At 40.7% G+C, this 23185-nt stretch overlaps 1 protein-coding gene across 3 annotated transcripts in view; it reads left to right on the forward strand.

Moving 5' to 3' along the window:
• The window catches only part of LOC311241293 (uncharacterized protein), a 69120-nt gene extending 46452 nt beyond the window's left edge, over positions 1–22668 (forward strand). For all 3 annotated transcript variants that reach the window (XM_084330065.1, XM_084330066.1, XM_084330067.1), the window contains 2 exons: positions 5346–5585; positions 21308–22668. In XM_084330065.1, the coding sequence (XP_084186191.1) occupies positions 5346–5585; positions 21308–22002 (935 nt within the window). In that variant the 3' untranslated portion in view covers positions 22003–22668. The remainder of the gene's footprint in view (positions 1–5345; positions 5586–21307) is intronic.
• Positions 22669–23185: the final 517 nt, after the last annotated feature.

The raw sequence follows: 23185 nt of genomic DNA on the forward strand, positions 1-23185 counted from the left end.
GTGGCACGAGTTTAGGCCGCCCAGCCTGGATAAGTGCACTAGCTATAGGTACGACGAACCGGTGGTAATGCTGGTCACTGAAGAACGGTAGCCGCACGATACACTATAAATTATAGACTATTACTTCACATTAGAATAAGTCGAACTCAACGATACTGCGTTAAACTCTGACACTTTAGCTATATATTCGCACGCGGTTCTCAAGGCTCTATTCAGGGGCAAAGGTTGCTCACTTCACTTGGTCGTTGACTCGTGGTGAAGGCTTTACTAGTAATGAACGAACTGCTGCTGTTTCCACCTGCGCCGTATTTATACGTAAGGTGAATTATCTAGTGCCAACCTCAGTTCTGTCTCGTATTACTGCGCAAACCTGGACATGTTGAGACATGCCTTGGCGTTGCCTTTGAACTTGCCATTGGGGGTATGGTCGTTGGCGCCTAGGGGTCGCTGTCCAATAGGAGAACGAATATTATGGTCTGGTTTGTACCCAGGTAAAGGGATATTCCGTGTATATATACAAAGAATATACAAGGGATATCAAACGATATACAAATATTATACAAGGGATCTCAAGCAATAAATATATATATTCGGTTTAATCTGACCCTTTGTAACAGTGAGGCTGAGTGTTTATGGTCAATATCTTTTAATAGGGAAGTCAGTTCATTGAGGCGTGTTGAGCGTCTCTTATTCAGACCGGCATTAAAAGATATTATCTGGCCCCGCAAGTATGCTTTCATCGCTTCCCAGAAGTTACAGTGGCTTGTGTCCGGATGTTTGTTAGTTTCTATGAAAAAATCTATTTGGAAGTTAATAAAATCAACAAACTTTTCATTCGACAATAAGCATGAGTTCAGCCGCCATATTCGTTGTGGGGGTTCATTATTTGGAAATCCCAGTGCCATTGTAACTGGGCCGTGATCTGAGATAACAATACTCTCACAATCGCTTGACTTAAGAAATGGGAGGAGCCTTTTGTCGAGTAGAAGATAATCAATCCTGCTATAGGACTGATGTGCTGCTGAGAAGAAGCTATATTGTCTGGACCCTGGGTGTTTGTACCTCCATGCGTCAATCACTCCGTATGCCTGTAGAAAAGCATTACCGTACTTTTTGGACTATAAGCCGCGCCTTTTTCCCCCATTTTTCGACCCTGCGGCTTATATAACGGTGCGGCTTATATGTGACTCGACTTGACCAAACCCGAAAATGTAAAAATCTAAATATTGCTTTTTTGACTGCATTGAAATGTTATTTATCTGTTCCCTTATTTGCTAAACTTAATACAACTTGTAAATGAGTTAATTCTTGTTATTTGTCCGACATTATTGTGTCCCAATGCTAATTACATATGGTAATTAAACATTAAAACACCTGCGGCTTATAGTCCAGTGCGGCTTATATATGTACACATCATTCAATTTAGCTGCTGCGGCTTATAGTCAGGTGCGGCTTATAGTGCGAAAAGTACGGTAATAGTCTCTGCTGACTTACTCAATGTTCCAGGTGTTGTTCTGGATCTGTCCAGCAGGGGATATAGGACTGTATTTAGATCCCCCCCCCCAAAATCAAATGATGACTATTCAAGTCTGGAAGCAGAGAAAACAAATCACGAAAAAATTTAGCATTGTCCCAGTTGGGAGCGTAGACACATGCCAGTACCACCGGTATATTAAACAGGTGTCCCTGAACGAGAATATAGCGACCATCGCTGCCCGATATCACCTTTGATTGTGTAAACTGCACATCTCTATGAATAAGAATGGCTGTACCACGGAATTTGGCATCAAATTTGGAATGAAAAATCTGCGAGAAGCCCCCCCTCTTCAGCATATTATGATTCTTATTAAGCAAATGTGTTTCAGTTAAAAAGGCTACATCTGTTTGCAATTTTGATAAGTGTGCAGATATTTTACTGCGTTTCACTGGGTGATTAATCCCTTTAGTGTTCCATGTTGTAAATTTTGTAGTTGCCCCCCGCAGTTTATTAGGATTAGGTACAGCCATACCGTGGTGTAAAACAAGACATAATTACCTCCTGGTCACAGACAGCCCAAGCACAGAGCCATTTAATTGACAGTAACCCTCTATAAAAACAATGCATCATTAAAGACATGAACAAGAAACACAAAAGAAAACAAGGATACGAACACAAAACATCCCAAAACCCCCCTGCCGGCCCCAAATGAGAGACTGCAGAAACCTCTACTTGTCTTTCCTCCTCTGACAAGACCATATTCAAAGCTTACCCTGTGGGGCTGAGCCTTACCAGAACCGTGTAATACTAAAACTGAAATAATACTAACCAGTCTAACCACAATCAATCTTTTACCGTCTGTAGTAGACAAAAGAAACAAAACAAAACGGAACACCTCGTTAAAATTAAAACACTGGATTTACGGCAGCATGGCGTGCCTATCATTGAAAATAATGGTCAAGAATAGAATAGATGGATATCAAAAAGGCACTCTAGAGTCCCTGAAATGCCCTCTTGTGAAGAACCTCATTGATTTGATCCCGGAAGTGAATGGAATAGGGAAAAGTCCTTCAAAATAAAACACTACGTGCAAGCGTGACAATAGTATGAGCTGACTGTATCCACATAACATAGACATGGCCCGCTCTGTTTAACCTCGCACAGACGGACCATATCATAGAAAGAAAAAAAGACAAAAAAAAATGAAAGCCACAGCCATTAAAGCAGCTAGTTATACGCAGATTGAAACGGCGGGACCGAGCTTCCAAATCCTCATTTCGGGCTTTCTGGGTCGCTAGTTCTTTCAGACCCTCAGTCAAATCTCGCTCCAAGGCGGTGATCCTGGTCGTTGGCCGCAGTTTCCAGTTCTACAAACTGTTTCCCCATGGCCTCAATTTTGGCGTTGGCATTATCATTAGCCTGTTTAATTTCCGCCCTGAGATGGTCAACCTGGGTCTTAATCTCGACCGACTGGGCCTCCCCCTTGTCTAGCAGCTCCGTCCTAAGCACCGCAATAGCTTGTAGGATAGCCTCTTGCCCCGTGTTCTCAGTCGGTGTAGCATTAGCCTCCATAGCTTCCATGTTGGCTTTATTCTGGTGACGAGTACCCTTCATCATCTGCTGCAGGTTGTATTGCGGCGACAAAACTATGCAAACGTTCTCAATATCTCTGTTGGGTGTTCTCAGACACTTTCCATGATTTTTCAGGATCAAACTGGTGAATTAATTTACATAAAACACAATACTGGTAAGGAGCTCAGCCAAAAACACGTCCTCACATGGCGCTGCCTCTCTCGTTTCTCGTCGAGCATGTTTTACGTCCGGTAAAACACGACACTGTGATCGTTACAAAAACATGTTTCAGGTTTGGTACTGTCCTCGAAGCACCCCAGCCGTTCAATGTATTTGTTAAATTCCACCACCAGCACACCAACATAACTAGCCCTTTATTAGTTGAATCAGGTGTGGTACTGGTGGTGGAATTTAACAAATACATTGAACGGCTGGGGTGCCTCGAGGAGAGGATTGGGAACCACTGGACTAGAGCATACTTTTGAGCCATCAAAGAATACAAAGGTATACTTGTATGCCGTGACAATTAAAACTCTTGACTTGACTTGACTTGACTTGAATTGAAGCAAAAGTGGTTACCTGTGTTGAACTGGTTTATTTTTTAGAAAATAAAAAAATATACTGGATTACTATTACGACTACTACCACTGCCAATACTACTTATACATCCCTATTGGCAAACTTTATATTAAATGTCAAGTTAGACCGCGCTCTCAAGATACGACACTGGGTGCTGAAATCCCATTAAGTATTATATAAAAGAAGCAGTGAAGCCAGACCAGCACTCTCAGGTTCAAAATTTAATGGCAGCCTGAAACAAACATGTTTCGGAATTACATATTCCTTCTTCAGTGTTATAGCTTTGAACCTGAGAGTGCTGGTCTGGCTTCACTGCTTCTTTTATACAAACTTTATATTAAAAAAATATATATATAAAAAAAGAAATTAATTTTTTTGGTTCATTATAAAACTGTGGCAGGACTAATTAGACTGTGGCAGGCCGCCACAGTCTAGGTAATTAGTAGGAAACACTGAGGCTTCAGGCAAAAAAATCTCGAGGCGATCGCTCTGTCGCTCCGAGGAGGAGAGGCCCTTGCAAACATTTTTTAAAGAGAATAGGTGTATCCACACCAAGCCATTCCAGTTCAAAAGGTAGGCGATACTGCCACCTGGTGAGATTTGATTGTCATTGCAATTCCAACGTAGGCAGATGAGCCAGGGAGACCTAGAGGGCTCCGGCTGACCGTATAGAACAGGGATCAAAGGAAAAAGATCAAAGGATCAAAACCAGAGAAATCTCGGGTTTTGGCACTCAACGCATGGCGAGATAACCCGACTTATCTCGGGTATGGCACCCAATGAGTTAAGATGCACATACACTTTTATGCAAGACCCTTTCTGTAGAAATGTAGTATTTTATTTTATCCTACCTCATTTTTATATTTTATTTATCGTACTACTTATTGTTATTGGACACACACGCACCGCACCCTGCACTGCACCTTACCATACACTACATGCAAGACACTTTCTGTAAATAATTTACATGAAGAATTTCATTACCTGCAATGCCCCCTGTATTGTTGTGTATTTGACAAATAAAGAACTTGAACTTGAACAAAGAGGCACTTGTAACATGTCGAAAAAGTATCTTCATTTTATGCATTTAGAATGAGAACAATTTATTAATTTACATGTCAATAGTTTTTGTCCAGTGACCCAAAATGTATGACCCAAGTCTAAGTAAATACAGGGTTCATTGAAGATTCTTAAAGCCGCACTTGGCTACTTCGCTGCGCTAGGCGAGCTAGCTCAACCAGAGCTAATTCTAACCCTAACTTTAGGTAAGTAATTATGCTAATCAAGCTAGGTAAGCTAGCTAGTCAATGCTTACAACTCTGAAATTAACTTTAACCCTAACCCCAGGAAAGTCATTACGCTAATCAAGCTAGCTAGTCAATGTTTAGAACTCCAAAATTAACTTTGTCCTCTAGTTTTCAGTGAGCGAGGGGCAGTGCCCCAATAGACCAAACCATAACAACAATTTTGTAATTTTTACGTTCATGTTGTTGTAGTAAGCTTCCTAAAATGACTTTATGATGTAGCCAATTGTGGCTTTAAAGAACAAAGTGCTTAACATTTCAAGTTAAAGTGCTGGAATTCCTGGAAAACCAGCCTCTTACAGTATGTGTTGAAGTGCTCTAATAGACCTGATGTTAAAGAGGTTGGGCATTTGAAAATTAACTAAAATAGCTTATGATTCTGATTCTGAGTACATTTCTTCTATATCCCACAGCTCTAGAGGTAAACCAGCTAAATGAGGGAGCTGGGGGATCATTGCAAAGACGGAGAGAGAAGGAAGAGAGAAAGACGTGGCAGGAAGAAAACAAGCCGTCTGAGAGAGATACCCATGAAGAAGAGGAGGAGGGGACTGATGAAGGGTCTAATGAGGCTGTGGGATCAAACTTCCAGCAACAGCAGGAGGAAGAACCGTCTCCACTGTGGGCACCTCTGTCTTCTCCAGAAACTGACACTGGTGAGAATAACACATTTTTTTTTGATCCACTTTTTCTCCCATTTTCTATATTTTCTCCCATCCCAATTTTGTATCATCCAATTCAACCCTCCCCTGTCACAAACGCTGTTTCTTGCCTCCCACAAGCTGGCTGCAATGTGGACTAAGTCATACATAGCACAAGTCCCCTCCGGTACTTGAGGTAACAGCAGTCGCATCTTTTCACCTGCGCAGCTCGATCTCTCAGTGGCGAGGAGTAACGCGTGGGAGGCTCACGCTGCCCCCGACACTTCCTGATTCTACTGCGCAGGCGCACCAACCGACCTGTAGGAGTCGCTTTCCACAACGCCCGATCCCCACCCATCAGTTTCCCACCCCCTAATACGGCCAATGTGTATTAGTATGAACGACCAGCTAAACTGAAAGCAATGTGGAGCGCTGGGCTCGATCAGGCGAGCCCAGCGTCTCCGCATTCGTGGCGAGCGCCTTGCCCACTACGCCACGTAGCCGCCCTATGAGAATAACACATTTATCATTATTTTTAACACATGTATTATTAATAATAATACAAAATATCACCTTTAATAATACATAATAACTAGGGGTGTAACGGTACGTGTATTCGTCCCGCAAATTTACGGTACGGCCGTCACGGTGCGGTACGTGCAGCCATACAATGAATACGCCTCACAGCGCAAACACACCAGTCGTGCATGCAGGCACTCGCGGGTTCCGTGCGAGAACAGCACGTGTGGCCGGGCACACCGAGTCCAACTTCAGAGCGGGCGAAAGTGCACGGAGGAAGGCACATTTACATTGGAACAGCTGCAGGGTCATTACAATTGTACAGTTTTCTTTCGTTTTCTTGTTCGCCCAATAATGTTAACCAAATGAAACCAATGGAAAGACACACACACACGCATCGCCAACACACACACCAACATTCTCCCCCGCCGGACTCTAACAGGAAAAGAAAAGAAAAAAAAAGAAACATACTTTTCCGGACTGATCATCTGAGCTCCTCTCCAGTTGAACTGCTACTGTGTTTATATCCAAATAATCCTCTGCCATTGTTGTAACATGTCATCTGTTCTCTAGTATTCAGTCTCGTGAAGTTAAATCCTCTCTACAAGTGAAACTGAAACTTAACAAGGATAAGTTGTTAAAGGGGCAGTAGGCAATTAATTTACTCAGTGGATGCCTGAACACAGAATGCCACCAGTATCACTGACTACCACGGCAAGCCTATAGAAAATTATTCTATTTAATAATAATAATTATAATAATTATCATAAATATATAATAATTATAAAAATATTTTTTCTGTTGTACCGAACTTGTACTGAACCGTGACTGCAATACCGAGGTACGTACCGAACCGTGGCTTCTGTGTACCGTTACACCCCTAATAATAACACATGTATTATTTAAGGCTGTCAAAGTTCTTTTGATATTTTTATTGGTTTTTTAAAAGATTTTTCACATACAGTTACTTACATTACAAAACACACATTGGGACAGAAGGGGGGGGGGGTTCCTCCAGTTCATCTATGCCGTCATCCACATCATATGCAAGCAAAAACAGATCAAAAAGAAAAACAAGCAAAAAGGAAATCTAACCCAGACAGGCACTGCACAGTACTGCACTTGCCTCGAGCCCATTCACATGTAGGCATACATATATATACATATATTATTTTTTTTCTATCCAAAGTCTGTCCATACAATGGGGCATTGGGCCTTTAGAAGGATCTGAGAAATTTCAGCAGGAAAGTAGTCTAATAGTGGGGCCCACACCTCCTGAAAGGAAGCGTCGTTGCATCTATGCATTGCACAGTCTTTCATGGGGTAGCACACGAAGATCTCTCTGTACCACATCTGTATGGATGGAGGCCTATCCTTAATCCAGTTTATCAGAATGCATTTCCGGGCTGAAAGCAGAAGTTTATCACATAGTTTGAATTGTAAGGGTGTCAAATTAATTTCCTTTGATGGGAGTCCCAGTAAAAAAGCTCCCGGATCCTTCTTTATTTTCACCTTGAAAATGTCGCTCAACTCACGTGCCACTTGGCCCCAGAACCTGGATATACACTTACATTCCCAAAAGTAATGATCGTAGGTGCCCAGATCTGTTTGACATTTCGAACATAATGGAGATATTGAACGGTCCATTTTGTTTAGTAACACAGGTGTGATGTGTAATCTGTGAAGAATTTTATATTGTGTTTCTCTTAGTCTGTTACAAGTATAAACCTTTTTAACTGAGTCAATGGCCTCCTGCCAGTCGTCTTCAATATATTCACTGTTAAAATCTCTTTCCCATTTGCGGAGGGATGCAGGGCCGCGGGAAGTGGGGGTGCTGAGATATTGATCGTTTTTGATTACAATTTCTTTTTATTTTATATAATTTTCTTTTTTAATAAAATATATATATTATATAATTATACTTGTTGTATTGTCTGCGAGACATCGCCACCACGCAACACCATGCTCGCTATCTGCAAACAGCTCCACTGTCTGTGTGTATACTCTGCTTTGGTCAGATCACAGCGTGGGTGGGGCCTGAGAGTGCTGAGGCTGACGTTCTGCAGATGGATACTATTGAGTCCGAGCGTTCAACAGGGTCTGAAACGTGTTATGAGGGGGTGCTGAGATAAGTGATATAATAATAACGTCATAGGTTTACCACTCTGGTAAACCAACACTCTCGTTCACTAGAGACCGCGCTCTCACGCTCAGCTCTGCGGAGCGTGCGAGACAAACATGTAACATCACAGCCCAGCTTACCCCAACTGTTGCGCCCTCCCTCTGCAATTCGTTCCCCGCATACATGATCGCCGACATGCAAAAGGTCTTCGACCACCCTCCCGGGGGCTCGGATAGTTCTGCTGGCTTGTTCACGCCAGGGAAACTGCAGATATATATTCCTTTACTGCAAATTCAGCGTCCCAAAACGTCCAGGCTGTGTCTATTTTTTTTACCAACGGATTTCCAGTTCCGCGGTGACGCTTCCAGGCCGCGTCTATTCGAATCCCAACCGGTTCATGCGTCGGCTACACGCTGCTTTAATAACATTGCATTATCGAGACAGCGCCCCTATGAGGATCTGGCAATGAATTCCAAGAGTAGGGTAAATCTGCAGTGCCGCTCCGCTCTGTGACATTGAGTAGCCTCGGTTACAATGGAATAAACGCCAAAACAACCTTGCAGTTGCAGTTACACTCCCCGCCAGCAGGTGGTGCTGCAGCCCCCGCCGCACCCCTAGTTGCCGCGTCCTTGGAGGGATGGTAACTCCTGTGAGTCCAGTGAGTACAGCAGTGAGTAAAACGCTGAGATGAAATGTGATACCTTACTACAGTTGGATAAGAAATTCTCTGTTTTACTGTAAAGGGAGCCCATTGGCGTTGGCAGCTGTAGTGAGTTAATAAAATGTTATATTTGCAAGAAACCAAAAAAAAAATTCTCTTGGGAGGTTAAATTGTGTTTGCAGTTGCTGAAACGACATCAACACACCATCCCTAAACAGATCCCCCAATACACGAAGCCCTAAGATGGCCGAACTGCGCCCAGGTCCAAATTCATGGTTGCTAGAGATTGGTATTAGCAATGATCTTAGGTCTCCTCTCCCTGTGTAGATGGTAATCTGTCGCCACACTCTGATAGATTTATAGATAATTGGATTGCCTCGTATCTCCCTATGAATCTTATCTTTATTACCGGTAACCAGTGCCCATATTGAATTTGGTGAGCAGCCCCACGAGTCCACACAGTTCTTATTGTGTAGATAGGCTTGTAGCCATTCCCAGATGTAACGAGCGTGACAGGCCCAGTTATAGAAGAGTATATTTGGCATGGCAAGGCCCGCTTTACTGGTTGGTAGCTGCAAGATTTTAAATCTTTGCCTGGGTCTCTTTCGATGCCAAATTAACTTAGGCTGTCAAAGTTAACGCAGTATTAACGCGTTATCGCCAGATTCTATTAACGCCACTATTTCTTTTAACTCACGATTAACTTGAATTTTTTTCTTTTTAATATATAATTTTTTTTTTTACTTTTTTTTTAGACTTCACTCGGGTGTATTATTGATGCTCTCATTGATACTATGTTTGTTTCTGAAGTGTGTGTGTGTGTGTGTGTGTGTGTGTGTGTGTGTGTGTGTGTGTGTGTGTGTGTGTGTGTGTGTGTGTGTGTGTGTGTGTGTGTGTGTGTGTGTGTGTGTGTGTGTGTGTGTGTGTGTGTGTGTGTGTGTGTGTGTGTGTGTGTGTGTGTGTGTGTGTGTGTGTGTGTGTGTGTGTGAGATATATAGAGAGAGGGGGGTGAGAGAGATGAGGAAGGGGCAAGAGAGAGAGAGCTGGGAGAGTGTGTGTGAGAGAGAGGGGGGGGGGTGATTAATCAGCCCTTGTGTGGGTGAATGTAACAAGTTCCTAACGTTTTCTTTCCCCTATTATTTCATGCACACTTTATTCATTGTTTTAAATTATTATTTTCTTTTAAGTTATTTTGTGCATCACTCTGTTTTGAATTTGATGCAAATTTGCAATGCATGAGGGTCATCCTTTTGTGTTAAATGGCTGCATAAAGCAAGCATTTGTTGACCCGTACAGCTAAAACTAGCACTGTTCAACGTTAGAGCGCTGAAACAAAAATCATTTCTGATAAATGAACTCATAGTAAAACATGGTGTACATTGTATGTTTTTAGTAGAGACATGGTTAGACAATATCACTGGTGTAGCAACACTGATTGAGACCTGCCCTTCCAATTTTAAATTCTATCAATCAAACAGACAGAGTGGGAGGGGAGGCGGAATAGCAGCAATCATCTCCACTCAATTTGTGTGCAATGATATTGACCTGGGAACATTTTTATCATTTGAATACCTTGCTATTGTATTGAAAACAGAAATGCCAGTAATATGTGTGACATTGTATCGACCACCAAGGTACTCGCCACTCTTCATACAGGAATTTTCAGAACTCATATCGATCTGCATTACCAGGTATGATAGAATCATTCTTAATGGAGATCTAAACATTCATATCAACAAAAAGGATGACCCCAGGGGTTGTGAGTTTCTGAACCTACTGGACAGTTTTGGACTGATGCAACATGTTCACGAGGCCACCCACCAACATGGCAACACTCTGGACCTACTAATAACAACAGGGCTAAACATTGAGAATGTATCAGTAAAACAAATTCCAATTTCTGACCATTATTGTGTGTTCTATGGTACAAGCCTAATATTACATAAGACCAGAAGCGAATTCCTAGTTCACAGAAGGCTTCTGGACGCTAGAGCTGAAGCAAAATTCTCTAGTATGATGAAATCATATGACCAATGCAGTGAATCCTCCTTAAATCAGAAAGTGCAAAACTTCCACAGCACCTTGTCAACAGTGTTAGATACTGTTGCCCCTCTGAAGGTTAAAAAGGTAAAAACTGATAGAATCTCTCCATGGTTAAATAAAACCAATGTTAAAGATAACAAGAGAAAATGTAGGATAGCCGAGCGAAAATGGAGGAAATTCAAACTCACAGCTCACTTTAATTTATACAAAGACACCATGGGCGCATACAATAAGGCAATACAACTTGCGAGAAAGGAATATTTTTCCAAAATGATCTCAGAAAATATGGGTAACTCCAGGGTACTTTTTTCCACCATCGACCGGCTGATTAACATACCACCCCCCCCATATACCACAGCAATCAGCCACAAAATGTGAAGAGTTCGCAGTTTTCTTTAATGAAAAAATATCATTGATTAGAGCAAGCATTACCGCTGATATAGATCTGGCTGTGAGTGAAAACCCACCTGAGATAACTATGGGGGAATTCACATGTATTACATTATCTGACCTCTGTAAGATTGTCTCTGAGTGTAATTCCGCCACCTCCTGCCTCGATCCTATACCAACAGCATTTCTCAAGCGGGTGTTCGATAGTGTCTCAAATCATGTCCTTGAAATCATAAATATGTCTCTTCAAACAGGCACTTTTCCAGATGCATTTAAAACGGCTGTAGTAAAACCACTACTAAAGAAAACAAACTTAGATGTAAACGAACTAAAAAGCTATAGGCCAATATCGAACCTTCCATTTATCAGCAAGATATTAGAAAAGATAGTCTCAGTACAAATAAACTCCTTTCTCAAAGATAATAACATCATGGAGGAATTACAATCAGGTTTCAGAACAAATCACAGCACTGAAACTGCCCTTACCAAAATAGTTAGCGACCTCAGGCTAAACTCCGATGCTGGCAAAGTCTCAATTCTTGTCCTATTGGACCTTAGTGCAGCGTTCGATACGATTGACCATAATATCTTGATCAGTCGTCTTGAAAGACTGGTTGGCTTTTCCGATCATGTACTAAATTGGCTCATAACATACATTAAGGGGAGAAGGTTCTATGTTAAGCTTGGAGACAATGTATCCGAGGAACATGACAGCAGCTTTGGAGTTGCACAAGGAAGCTGCCTTGGTCCATTACTCTTCTCACTATATATGCTGCCCCTCGGGGACATCATTCGAGACCACAATGTATGCTTCCATAGTTATGCTGATGATACACAACTATATATCTCCGCAGAACCAAATAACACTACAGCCATACAGTCCATTACAAATTGTCTGTTAGCAATAAACAAGTGGATGAACAATAACTTCCTAAAATTAAACGAAAGCAAGACCGAAATCCTATTGATCGGCCCAAAAGCGAAAAGGGAAGTGCTGTGTGAAAACCTGGGGAGTCTGTCATCCTATGTAAAGACTGAGGTTACAAGCCTAGGTGTCATCTTGGACTCAGACCTGACCTTTAAGTCTCATATAAATAAGGCCATGAAAACGTCATTCTTCCACCTAAGAAACATAGCGAAAGTAAGACCTTTCGTAAATAAAAAGGATGCAGAGAAACTTATTCATGCTTTTGTATCAAGTCGGCTTGACTATTGTAATGCACTGTTCACTGGTCTTCCCAAAGCAACCATTGGGAAGCTTCAGCTTATCCAAAACTCTGCAGCTCGATTACTAACTCATACAAGGAGAAGAGAACATATCACTCCAGTCCTGGCCACTCTGTACTGGCTTCCAATAACTCATAGAATTGATTTTAAGGTCCTTTTCCTAACATATAAAGCTCTTAATGAGCAAGGCCCAAAATACATAGCAAATTCCCTAGTTAGTTATCTGCCCTCAAGAACGCTACGGTCATCCACTACAGGTTTACTAGACACGCCCAGAAACCAAAAGAGGATAGGAAGTATGGCATTTGCCAACTATGCCCCAAAACTATGGAACACACTACCAACACACATCAGAAACGCCAGCTCCATACACATTTTTAAAGGAAAATTAAAAACGTACCTATACAGTCTAGCTTACAAATAGTTATGGCTTGGAAAAACCTGATGGATCCATGAGGCTAGGATAAGCCTTGTGGACCCAACTTTTTAGATGAAGGAACGGGTACATACGCACACAATACACGACCACTGATGGATCCGTAAGGCTTGGAAAAGTCTTGTGGACCCAACTCTTTAGATGAGGGAACGGGTACATACGCACACAAGACGCGGCCACTGATGGGTCCATGGGGCTTGGATAAGTCCTGTGGACCCAACTCTGGCCACTGACCACATGAGGGAACGGGTACATACGCACACAATACACGGCCACTGATGGATCCATGGGACTTGGTAAAGCACTATGGACCCAACTATGACCACTGATAAAAACGTAACTACACTAGCGTTATAAGAGCTAAACATTGCTACCTACCATACAAGTGCATTGGTTTAGTGCACTTCCGGTTGCTACTGAGCGGACATGTTTGTGCGGACTTGTTCTCCCAAACTGGTAAGCAAATGACTGTTTTTACGTTATTTTCATTTTTACGTTACTATTATTATTATTATTATTATTATATTTTTTTTAAACATTGATCTTAACTGATCACTGTGACTTTATTGCTTTTATCGTTATATATGCCTATATTTGTGTACAGCACTTTGAGCTACATGACATGTATGAAAGGTGCTTTATAAATACTTACTTACTTACTTACTTACTTACTTACTTACTCGCATGTTGATAAGAGTATTAAAACTTGGAACTTGAAAAAGATCAGTTTAAGAAAAAGAAAAAAATGCGATTAATTTGCGATTAATTGCGACTTAACTATGGACAATCATGCGATTAATCGATTAATCGATTGACAGCACTAGTATTATTATAATATAACTTAACATATTGGTTATATTACAAAATACCACCTTTGATCATTATGATAATACATAACATATTAACACTTTGATCGCCATGGGTTAAATTCATAATTTACCATCCCTCGCCAGCTCTATTTGTCTATGGAGAAGTTCCCCTTCTTTGCAGGGCTATAACTTTTTAAATTCTATTGCTAAATTGCCATTATTATGGCCCATTCAATGTCCTATATGTATTGTTCAGGGTGTAGCAACGTTAAACTTTTTCATTTACATATTCATACTAAAATATGGTCTAAAGTATAAGTATGTTTTTATCGTTTTCTGCAGCTTTCTCCAGAACTTGATTTATAGCTCCAAATGCATTATATTGATGATGAAATACAGTTTGATAGCAATCGGCGCGAGATAAAAAATTTCAACTGGACGTGGTTCTAGAAGTTACTACGTGTCATCTGATGATGACCGGATGGGCGGGGGATCGTTTATAATTCCATGGGCAGCGTTAGATGATTCATCCAGAGTGGGTCATATGTTCATCATAGCAGTTTATATGGAACACGTTAGAATATAACGCTGAATCTTACCGTGGCTTCCTCGCGCCGCTGGCAGATGAGCGTGGAACAGAATTTTTTCTATTATGGGATGGAGAAATGCCCAATCCATTTCCAGGTTGTATAATATTATATACACGTCCAAATCATGTTGTTTTTTCGAGTTATTTGCACCGATCGATGTTCACTGTGTCAAGACAGAGTCTCTCTAACGATAGCGAGTGCCCAGACCACATATGGTTGAGCACTACCGGTTCAAAGGCTCATTTCCGGTTGGCGATCTGCCGATCGGCCACCAGATGGCGCTCTTGAACCGCTAGAGAGTTGAGTGGAGCTTTGCAGTGTGTCTCAGGGCTCCGGAGGGGAAATATGATTTCGGTCACAGATTTTTGAAATATTGACATCAAAGACGAGTTACGGCGTCTTCGGCAGAATGAGCATGGCTAGGAATGACGTCTTAACTCGTACCCGGCGATCATAGTGTTAATAATAATGCATAATAATAACACATTTGATATTATAATACAGAATAACAATTTATTCTTATAATATACTATAACATAATATATTTATAATTCAGAATACCACCTTTAACACTTTCAGCACCATAAGCTGTCCCCATCTCTGCCGCTTAAAGGCCAGCTTAAAATGGTAATTTCCGCAGTGTTTCACGATGTTTGCAGAGCTGTGTGTGTTCTGTATTCTAGCTGTGGAGACAATGGTGTGGCTAGGCGATATGGCCAAAAATGATATCGCGATAACGATATCGATAACAATCTCATATCACTCGATAAAAAAAATTCGAATATAATAAAAATAAAAATAAATATTTTTTTTTCTTTTTTTTTACACAACAGATGTATGTTTATTTTGCAGCAATTCTTTGTCGTTGCCACCATCTTTAGTGTTACATCCCCTCACACTCCAGTTCTCAGGCTGCAGCTGGTTTGAAAGTGAAAGTAAACCGGCTTCTCTGCTGGCTGTGGCTCCAGGGGAGTTGAACAGTTCTGGCTCTGCTCGTTTCTTTTCTATCTTTTGGCGCTTTTTTGGTGGACAAACCACCACACATGTGCACCGTGACCAGTGATGCCACAGATTACTTGTAAAAGTAATCTGATTACTGATTACTGATTACTCCTTTAAAAAGTAATCTTAGTTACTTTACTGATTACTTGATTATCAGAGTAACTTAGTTACTTTGAAAGTAACTAGGTTATGAAGTCGTCCCCCCTGCTGCTGCCACAACATAAGAATGACAAAAAAAATTTTTGTAAAATGTACTCAGTTTGAGTAAAATGTACTAATAGGGCAGGTAGGCCTATCTATAGATTTCACAAAAGATAAATGGTCAATAACACCACATGTAGGCTGATATGTAGCCTACCTTTGAGGCCTGCCCCATTCAGATATGGTTCTAATGTTCCTAGTGAAACAGGGGAGAGGGGTGAGTAAACCAGTGATTATATCTCAGTAACAGAATCTTCTCAAACCTCTTGTCAGAAAGTCTGTTCCTTCTAGGCGTGAGCACCAACCCTCCCAGACTAAAAAGCCGTTCCACAGGAGCACTTGATGGGTTGGAGTGTTATACTTCAAGAAAATGTTCTTTATGTTTGAAGGTCTATCCAGTATCTGAAGCTCATGCTCTTAAAAAAACAGTCTATTAAACGGTACTGCTCCTCCTATGCTATTATTATTATTATTATTATTATTATTATTATTATTATTATTATTTATTATTGTGTGCTACTGACAACCTACATACTGCAGTATGGTGTTCCATGTTCATGAATAGTGCAATGCAAAAGATGTTTAACTCAAAGGTGGAACATACTGTTTGGCTGGTGCACCTCCGAGTAGGGTTGGGCACCGAAAACTTCCGGTTCTGGAACCGGAAGTAACATATTTGAATTTCGATTCTAAATTTCGATTTTTTTTTTTTTTTTACTTTTTTTTTTTTTTACTTTTTTTTTTTTTTTACTTTTTTTTACTTTAATACCCTAGTTACAGTACAGCAACCAAATTAAACTGTATCAAGTCAACTGAAAATGTGAATAGTATGATTTTCTTTAAAAAAAATAAAAAATAAAAAATATCCTTCGAAATAAGCTGTGACCTGTTTTGACCTGCACCTCAAAGAATCGGAATCGAGAATCGTTTAGAACAGGAATCGATATGGAGAATCGGAATCGGAACCGGAATCGTTCAAATCCAAACGATGCCCAACCCTACCTCCGAGTCCTGTAGAAGTCGATGGTCGTGCTGTGCTGTATATTCCATATGCGGTAGACAGTATTTTGTTTCCTCCGCAAAGTGAATGTTTTTTTCACCCGGCTTAGCTGACACAAACGTTAAGTAGACTAGTGAACTTCCAGTGCAAGAAAGCGTTACCAGCGCGAGCGTCTCCCTGCTAGCTCGCAGTTTAGGTCAGCCTGATAATAACAATAACAGCCGCGCCCACCAGCATGGATCAACACGCGAGGTTGCGTGCTGTGACGTCACTCCCCAATACAAGGAAAAGCTCTCCAAACGTATATTTGACTGTCGAAAACGAAAGAAAATACTGCATTCCGCCTGCATTATGATGAGATAGTAACGAAATAGTAACGCACAGCCACTTGGACAAGTAACTGCAATCAGATTACTGGCTTGTAAAGATTACTATTTTCGGGGAAAAGTAATCAGATTACAATAACGCGTTACTTAGTAACGCGTTAGTGGCATCACTGACCGTGACTCATGACTGGAGACTAGCTCTGCTAGCACACATAGCCTACTGTGTACAGACGGTTTCAAACTGTATTTTAAATTAGAAAGCAAACAAAATAAATGGACAAGAGAAAAATAAATCTCAATTTGGTCAGTATTGTCATTTGGACAAGCAAAGCCATTACTTTAAGTTGCAGGCAAGAAAGACAAGTCTGTCCACTGTCTCTGGTTTTAAAACTGCCCTGTTGCAGGTAAAAAAAATAATTCGATTTTATTTTATATCGATTATTAAAATATATCGCGATAATTATCGTTATCGTTATATCGCCCAGCCCCCATCTAATGAACACACTAGACTAGACAAATATCAAGATGTATCCATCAGTGGACCAATTGCATGCTTTTGCAGAGGACAAGAAGCCTTCAGTCGATTCCTTCAGACATTAAGCACCCCCCACAGCCCAAATGGAATGAAAAAAAATAAAAAATAATATTTTTTTACGTCGACTAATAGTCGACTAACGGCAAATTTTGGCCAATCATAGTCGACTATCCAAATCCTTAGTCGGGGACAGCCCTAGTTTCTACACACTAGTTTGTAGTTTATTACACGCTAAACATCACGCATTTCCAAGATAATCCAGTCTTTTTCGATAGATCGCAAGATAAAACAAACAAAATAAATGGACAAGAGAAAAATAAATCTCAATTTGGTCAGTATTGTCATTTGGACAAGCAAAGCCATTACTTTAAGTTGCAGGCAAGAAAGACAAGTCTGTCCACTGTCTCTGGTTTTAAAACTGCCCTGTTGCAGGTAAAAAAATAATTCGATTTTATTTTATATCGATTATTAAAATATATCGCGATAATTATCGTTATCGTTATATCGCCCAGCCCCCATCTAATGAACACACTAGACTAGACAAATATCAAGATGTATCCATCAGTGGACCAATTGCATGCTTTTGCAGAGGACAAGAAGCCTTCAGTCGATTCCTTCAGACATTAAGCACCCCCCACAGCCCAAATGGAATGAAAAAAAATAAAAAATTATATTTTTTTACGTCGACTAATAGTCGACTAACGGCAAATTTTGGCCAATCATAGTCGACTATCCAAATCCTTAGTCGGGGACAGCCCTAGTTTCTACACACTAGTTTGTAGTTTATTACACGCTAAACATCACGCATTTCCAAGATAATCCAGTCTTTTTCGATAGATCGCAAGATAAAACGCGGTATGTGCAATAAGCCCGAATCGTTCTGGTTGATTCCCTGAAACCCCAAATACTCCCAAATCAAAGATATATAACATGTACATATGTACCTTCACAAAATCATCAAGGGGTGGGGGTCATTTTAACTCAAAACTGTGATCGTGTTTGCCGGTGATCGTTAGAAAAACACGTTTCAGGTTCGGTAAAATAGACATAGAATATACCTTACTTTAGCCGGAAGGTATTCCAAAAAGAATAATTTTCCAAGTGATCGCATCGCCATCGCGATTACCAGTGTATATGTCTATACACATTTCGATGGTAAATACGCTCCGGCAACGAAATTTCGAGGTGATCAATGTGAATCTCTGTTCAAGCAGGAGGAGGAGCCCTTACCACGCCAATGCAATTCCAGTTCAGACACAGACTATACTGCCACCTGGTGATATTCGATCGGCATTGCAATTCCAACGTATACAAACGAGCCAGGGACGGCTAGAATGATCCGGATGATGATTTAGAACGGGGATCAGAGGAAAAAGATCAAAGGATCTAAAAACGAGTTTACTCTTTATTGGCGCTCAACGCTTGTCGGCCAATAACGAGTATACTCGTGATTGGCGCTGAATGTGTTAATCATTATAATAATGCATAACGGGCGGTCGGGTGTCGCAGTGGGCAAGGCGCTCGCCACCAACGCAGGAGTTACTGGTATCGAGCCCAGCTCTCTGCGTTGCTTCCGGCTTGGCCGGTCGTCGTACTAACACAATTGGCAGTGTTAGAGGGTGGGAAAACCGGTGGGTGGGTCCTGGTCGTTGTAAACAGCGACTCCTACAGTTCGGTCGGGGCGCCTGCTCAGCGAGGAAAGGATCTAAGGGGGGTAGTGTGATCCTTCCACATGTTACACCCTCTCAGTGAGAGTCCGCGCTGCCAGGTGAAAAGAAGCGGTTGATTGGCTACACATGTTTCGGAGGAAGCATGTGATAGCCTCCACTCTCCCAGACCGACGGTAGGGGGTAGGTGCGCAGCGACCAGGAAGGGGATTGGAAATTGGCATAACGACTAACATTGGGATGGGAGAAAAACGGAGGAAAAAGGAGTGGGGGAAATATCAAAAAAATATATATAAATAATAATAATAATAATGCATAACAAATGTTTTATTATTATTACCATTATTATTATTATTATAATACACAATAACACATAGGTGTCAAACTCATGGCCTGCGGGCCAAATGTGGCCCGCCACGTCATTTGATGTGGCCCCCAAGAGCTCTGGCAAAAACAAAAAAAAATCATATTATTATTATTATTTTTTAAACATTAATCTTGGGTTAAAAAATAGCGGCGTTAAAATAATTGTGGGTTAATGCGTTAATAAAGCTTTAACTTTGACAGTCTTAGTTATTACACATTCTTACGCATACATGTATGGTGAACATCTGAGGTATTGATGAAGTAACAAAGGAAAAAAGCCAAAAGCACTTACTCCTCAGACATTCTTTGACAATTTTACAGCCCAAAATACAAAAAAGATCCAGGCGGAATAGGTAACAAAGGGTTGAAGAAGTATTGTCTGAACTGTCAGATGCAAACTGGCTGTGTGACATAACCGAGCATCTCGCTCAATTGAATAAGAAGCTGTAGGGACGCAAACAAGTTGTGTGTTCATGCAGACACATAATAGCAATTTCATTACGAATTGAAAATGGGGGACCCTGATGTAAACAAGTCGAAAGTCTTTCTCTGGTCTGCATCCCCTTAACAATTGTGTGTATTGAGCTGTACTGTACTGTACCCATTCTGCAATCTGTTAATTAAAGTTAATTAAACTATCTTCCATTAGTTGGATGTATGGCCTCTGCAAGGTTGTGTGCAGCCATTTGTTTTTGTAACATCTGCTACATCTGTCCCACGTGTTCTTTGCAGCTCACAGTTGTTAGTTCTGCCCCTCTTGACTGTGACAAAAAGGTTTTGAACAAACTTAATGTCATAGCTTGTATTTGATGATATTCTTCTTTGTTATTTACTTGAATGGTTTGATCATTGATTGATGGAGTAATATGGGGTTCTGATAAACTAAAGGTATTTGTTAAAATAACATAAGCTAACATATATTTTTACATCTATGCAAATGCATATGCAATATGTATAACTTGAATAAGTAATAAATACAGAAACAACATGTTTAACAATATGTAAATGAGTAGCTACATTTATTTTACATTACATTAACATTTATACGGTCTTTGAGGGCAACCATAATGCTGATGTGGCCCTCTGTGAAAATGAGTTTGACACCCCTGCATACAGAATGCCACCTTTAATCATTATAATAATACATAATAACAAATGTATTATTATTATTATTATTATTATTATTATTATTATTATTATTATTATTATTATTATTATTATACATAATAACACTTCATATTATTATAATACAGAATAACTATTTATTATTACACTGGTGAGAATAACATATTTATTATAAACTGTTGGTTTTCAGCTTCCGCCACATTTACCCCAATGCATGGGTCACTTTTTATTTGTTTGTTTATTTGTTAGCATGTTGATAGACCAGCTGATAGACCAGCTGATATACCAGCTGTTAGACGGGTACAAGGACACCATAAGTTTGCAGACCAGTTTAAAAAAATGCCAGAGATAACATACATTGGTCATAAATGCCTACATTTGCATGTGGTTTGGCTTGATGGAAGGCAATGCCAAGCCTTACCACCATAAAAACATTGGCACAAATAATCCTCATTGAAGAAGAGGATTTTCTAGAAGTGCACACTCTATATATCTCTATGATCCAGACAGAAAATGTGTACAGTAGCAGGTCTTTTTTCTGGTAGGTTCCTCCCTCATGACAAGAGGGCTAGTGAACTCAAGTTAGCTCTGTTTAGGTCCCAGGATCAACAAGATGGAGCATTTCTGTTTTAGTCTGTACATGACACTGTTAGTCTGTACATGACACTGGAGAAACAATAAGTAACCCTGTTTCTCTTGTGGTGTTGTCTGTCTTTAGAAATGCCAGTGGACCTTCTCGTCCTGGAGAACATCTGCTCGGAGGTCCCAGTTAATAATGAGAGGAAGGTGAAGGACAGAAATCCAGGGTCTGAAAGGATCCAGGACTCTACAGGAGATGGAGCTGAAGACCTCCTACCATCCTGTAGACCCAACAGCTGCTCTACCAAGATAACCAAGAAACACTCCTGTCCTCAGTGTGGGAAGAGTTTTGGAAGCAGATCGAATATGAAACAACATGAAAATACTGTTCACAGCTTGGTGAAGTTCAAGTGTGACCAGTGTGAGGAGACATTCAAATCATCTTATTATCTTAAGATTCATCTCCAGATTCATACTGACCATAAGCCTCATCTCTGCTCCTATTGTGGCAAAGCCCTTAGAACTAAAGGCGCTTTAAAAGTTCATGAACGCACTCACACTGGGGAGTGTCCATATGCCTGTACATTATGTGAAAAGAAGTTTACACTTAATAGCACATTAAAAATGCACCTCAGGATGCATAAAGGAGAGAGACCATATCTGTGTAGTGACTGTGGGAAGGGCTTCCGTCACTCCGGGGCCTTGTTGGTTCACTCACGCCAGCATAAAGGAGAGAGACCATATCTGTGTAGTGACTGTGGGAAGGGCTTCCGTCACTCCGGGGCCTTGTTGGTTCACTCACGCCAGCAGATGTTTGTGGAAAGTGTTGCATAACATCACATAGACTGAAAACACATCAGCGATATCACACAGGAGAATGTCCGTACCCCTGTCCTGACTGTGGGGGGAAATGCTTCCATAGTCAGAGTGGGCTGAAAGGCCACAGTCTAACTCACACGGGAGAGAAACCCTTCCAGTGTCTTTTTTTTTTGTATTTTATTTTTTTATTATTTTTTAAACACACATATAAACAAACATGACAACACACGATAAGATACACAAGCATTAATACACAGTGTATATCCAACGAAATTACCATTTATACCAATGTCTTATACAGGATATACCCCTAATACCTGTTATCTAAAAACCTACACACATATGCTCCAGCTCGAACCCCCCCCTCCCGGACCCCTCTTTGGATAGTACCTCCATTATCCCTCGCTCCTAACCAGACACTACCATTATAAGCTAGCTTTTATTCTCTCCACCACTTCTAACCACATTGTCATTTTGGATTCATTGAGACCCAGAATTCTTGCTGTAGATATTTCTTGATAAATCACATCGAGATATGTAAGAAACCAAACTTTCCGGCACATTTTTTCCGGTTGAAACCAGCGTGATGCGATCAGCTTTTTAGCTACTGTGATACCCGATAAAACCAATCTCTTTAGCTGTGGATGTACTGCAAACTCAAAAACATCATTCAATAGTAATACAGAGGGGTGTACAGGTATATTCCAAGATAAGAGTTTTGATAATTGTTGGGTCACATCTTTCCAGAATATCTTAACTGGTGGGCAGTCCCAGTACATGTGCATAAATGTCCCTTCATCCCCATTTGTACATTGGGAGCATTTGGAGTCTTGTTTAAGACCCATTCTGTTCAGTCTTATAGGAGTCAAGTATGTCCTGTGAATATAGTTAAGATTGATTTGTTGATGGTCCGGGTTCCTTGATGTAAGTCGGACATTTGCCCAGGCTTCTTGCCAATCAAAGTCACTTTCCAGGTCTGGTATATCCCTCCTCCAGACAGAGTCTAGTTGGAGGGTTTCATACGAGGACGTTAGTAATTGATGATAAAAATCTGAAACAAAACCTCTCAATGTCTCTCTTTCATAGAAGAATTTGTGGTATCTGTGGTGTTCAATTGGTATGTCTAATGGAACACCGTGAGACTTCAAACATAGCCATAACTGTATGTAAAAAAGCCATGTGGACTTGGTGAGATTCA

Source organism: Notolepis coatsorum, assembly GCF_963971535.1.
Source record: "Notolepis coatsorum genome assembly, chromosome: 15".
Taxonomy (NCBI): domain Eukaryota; kingdom Metazoa; phylum Chordata; class Actinopteri; order Aulopiformes; family Paralepididae; genus Notolepis; species Notolepis coatsorum.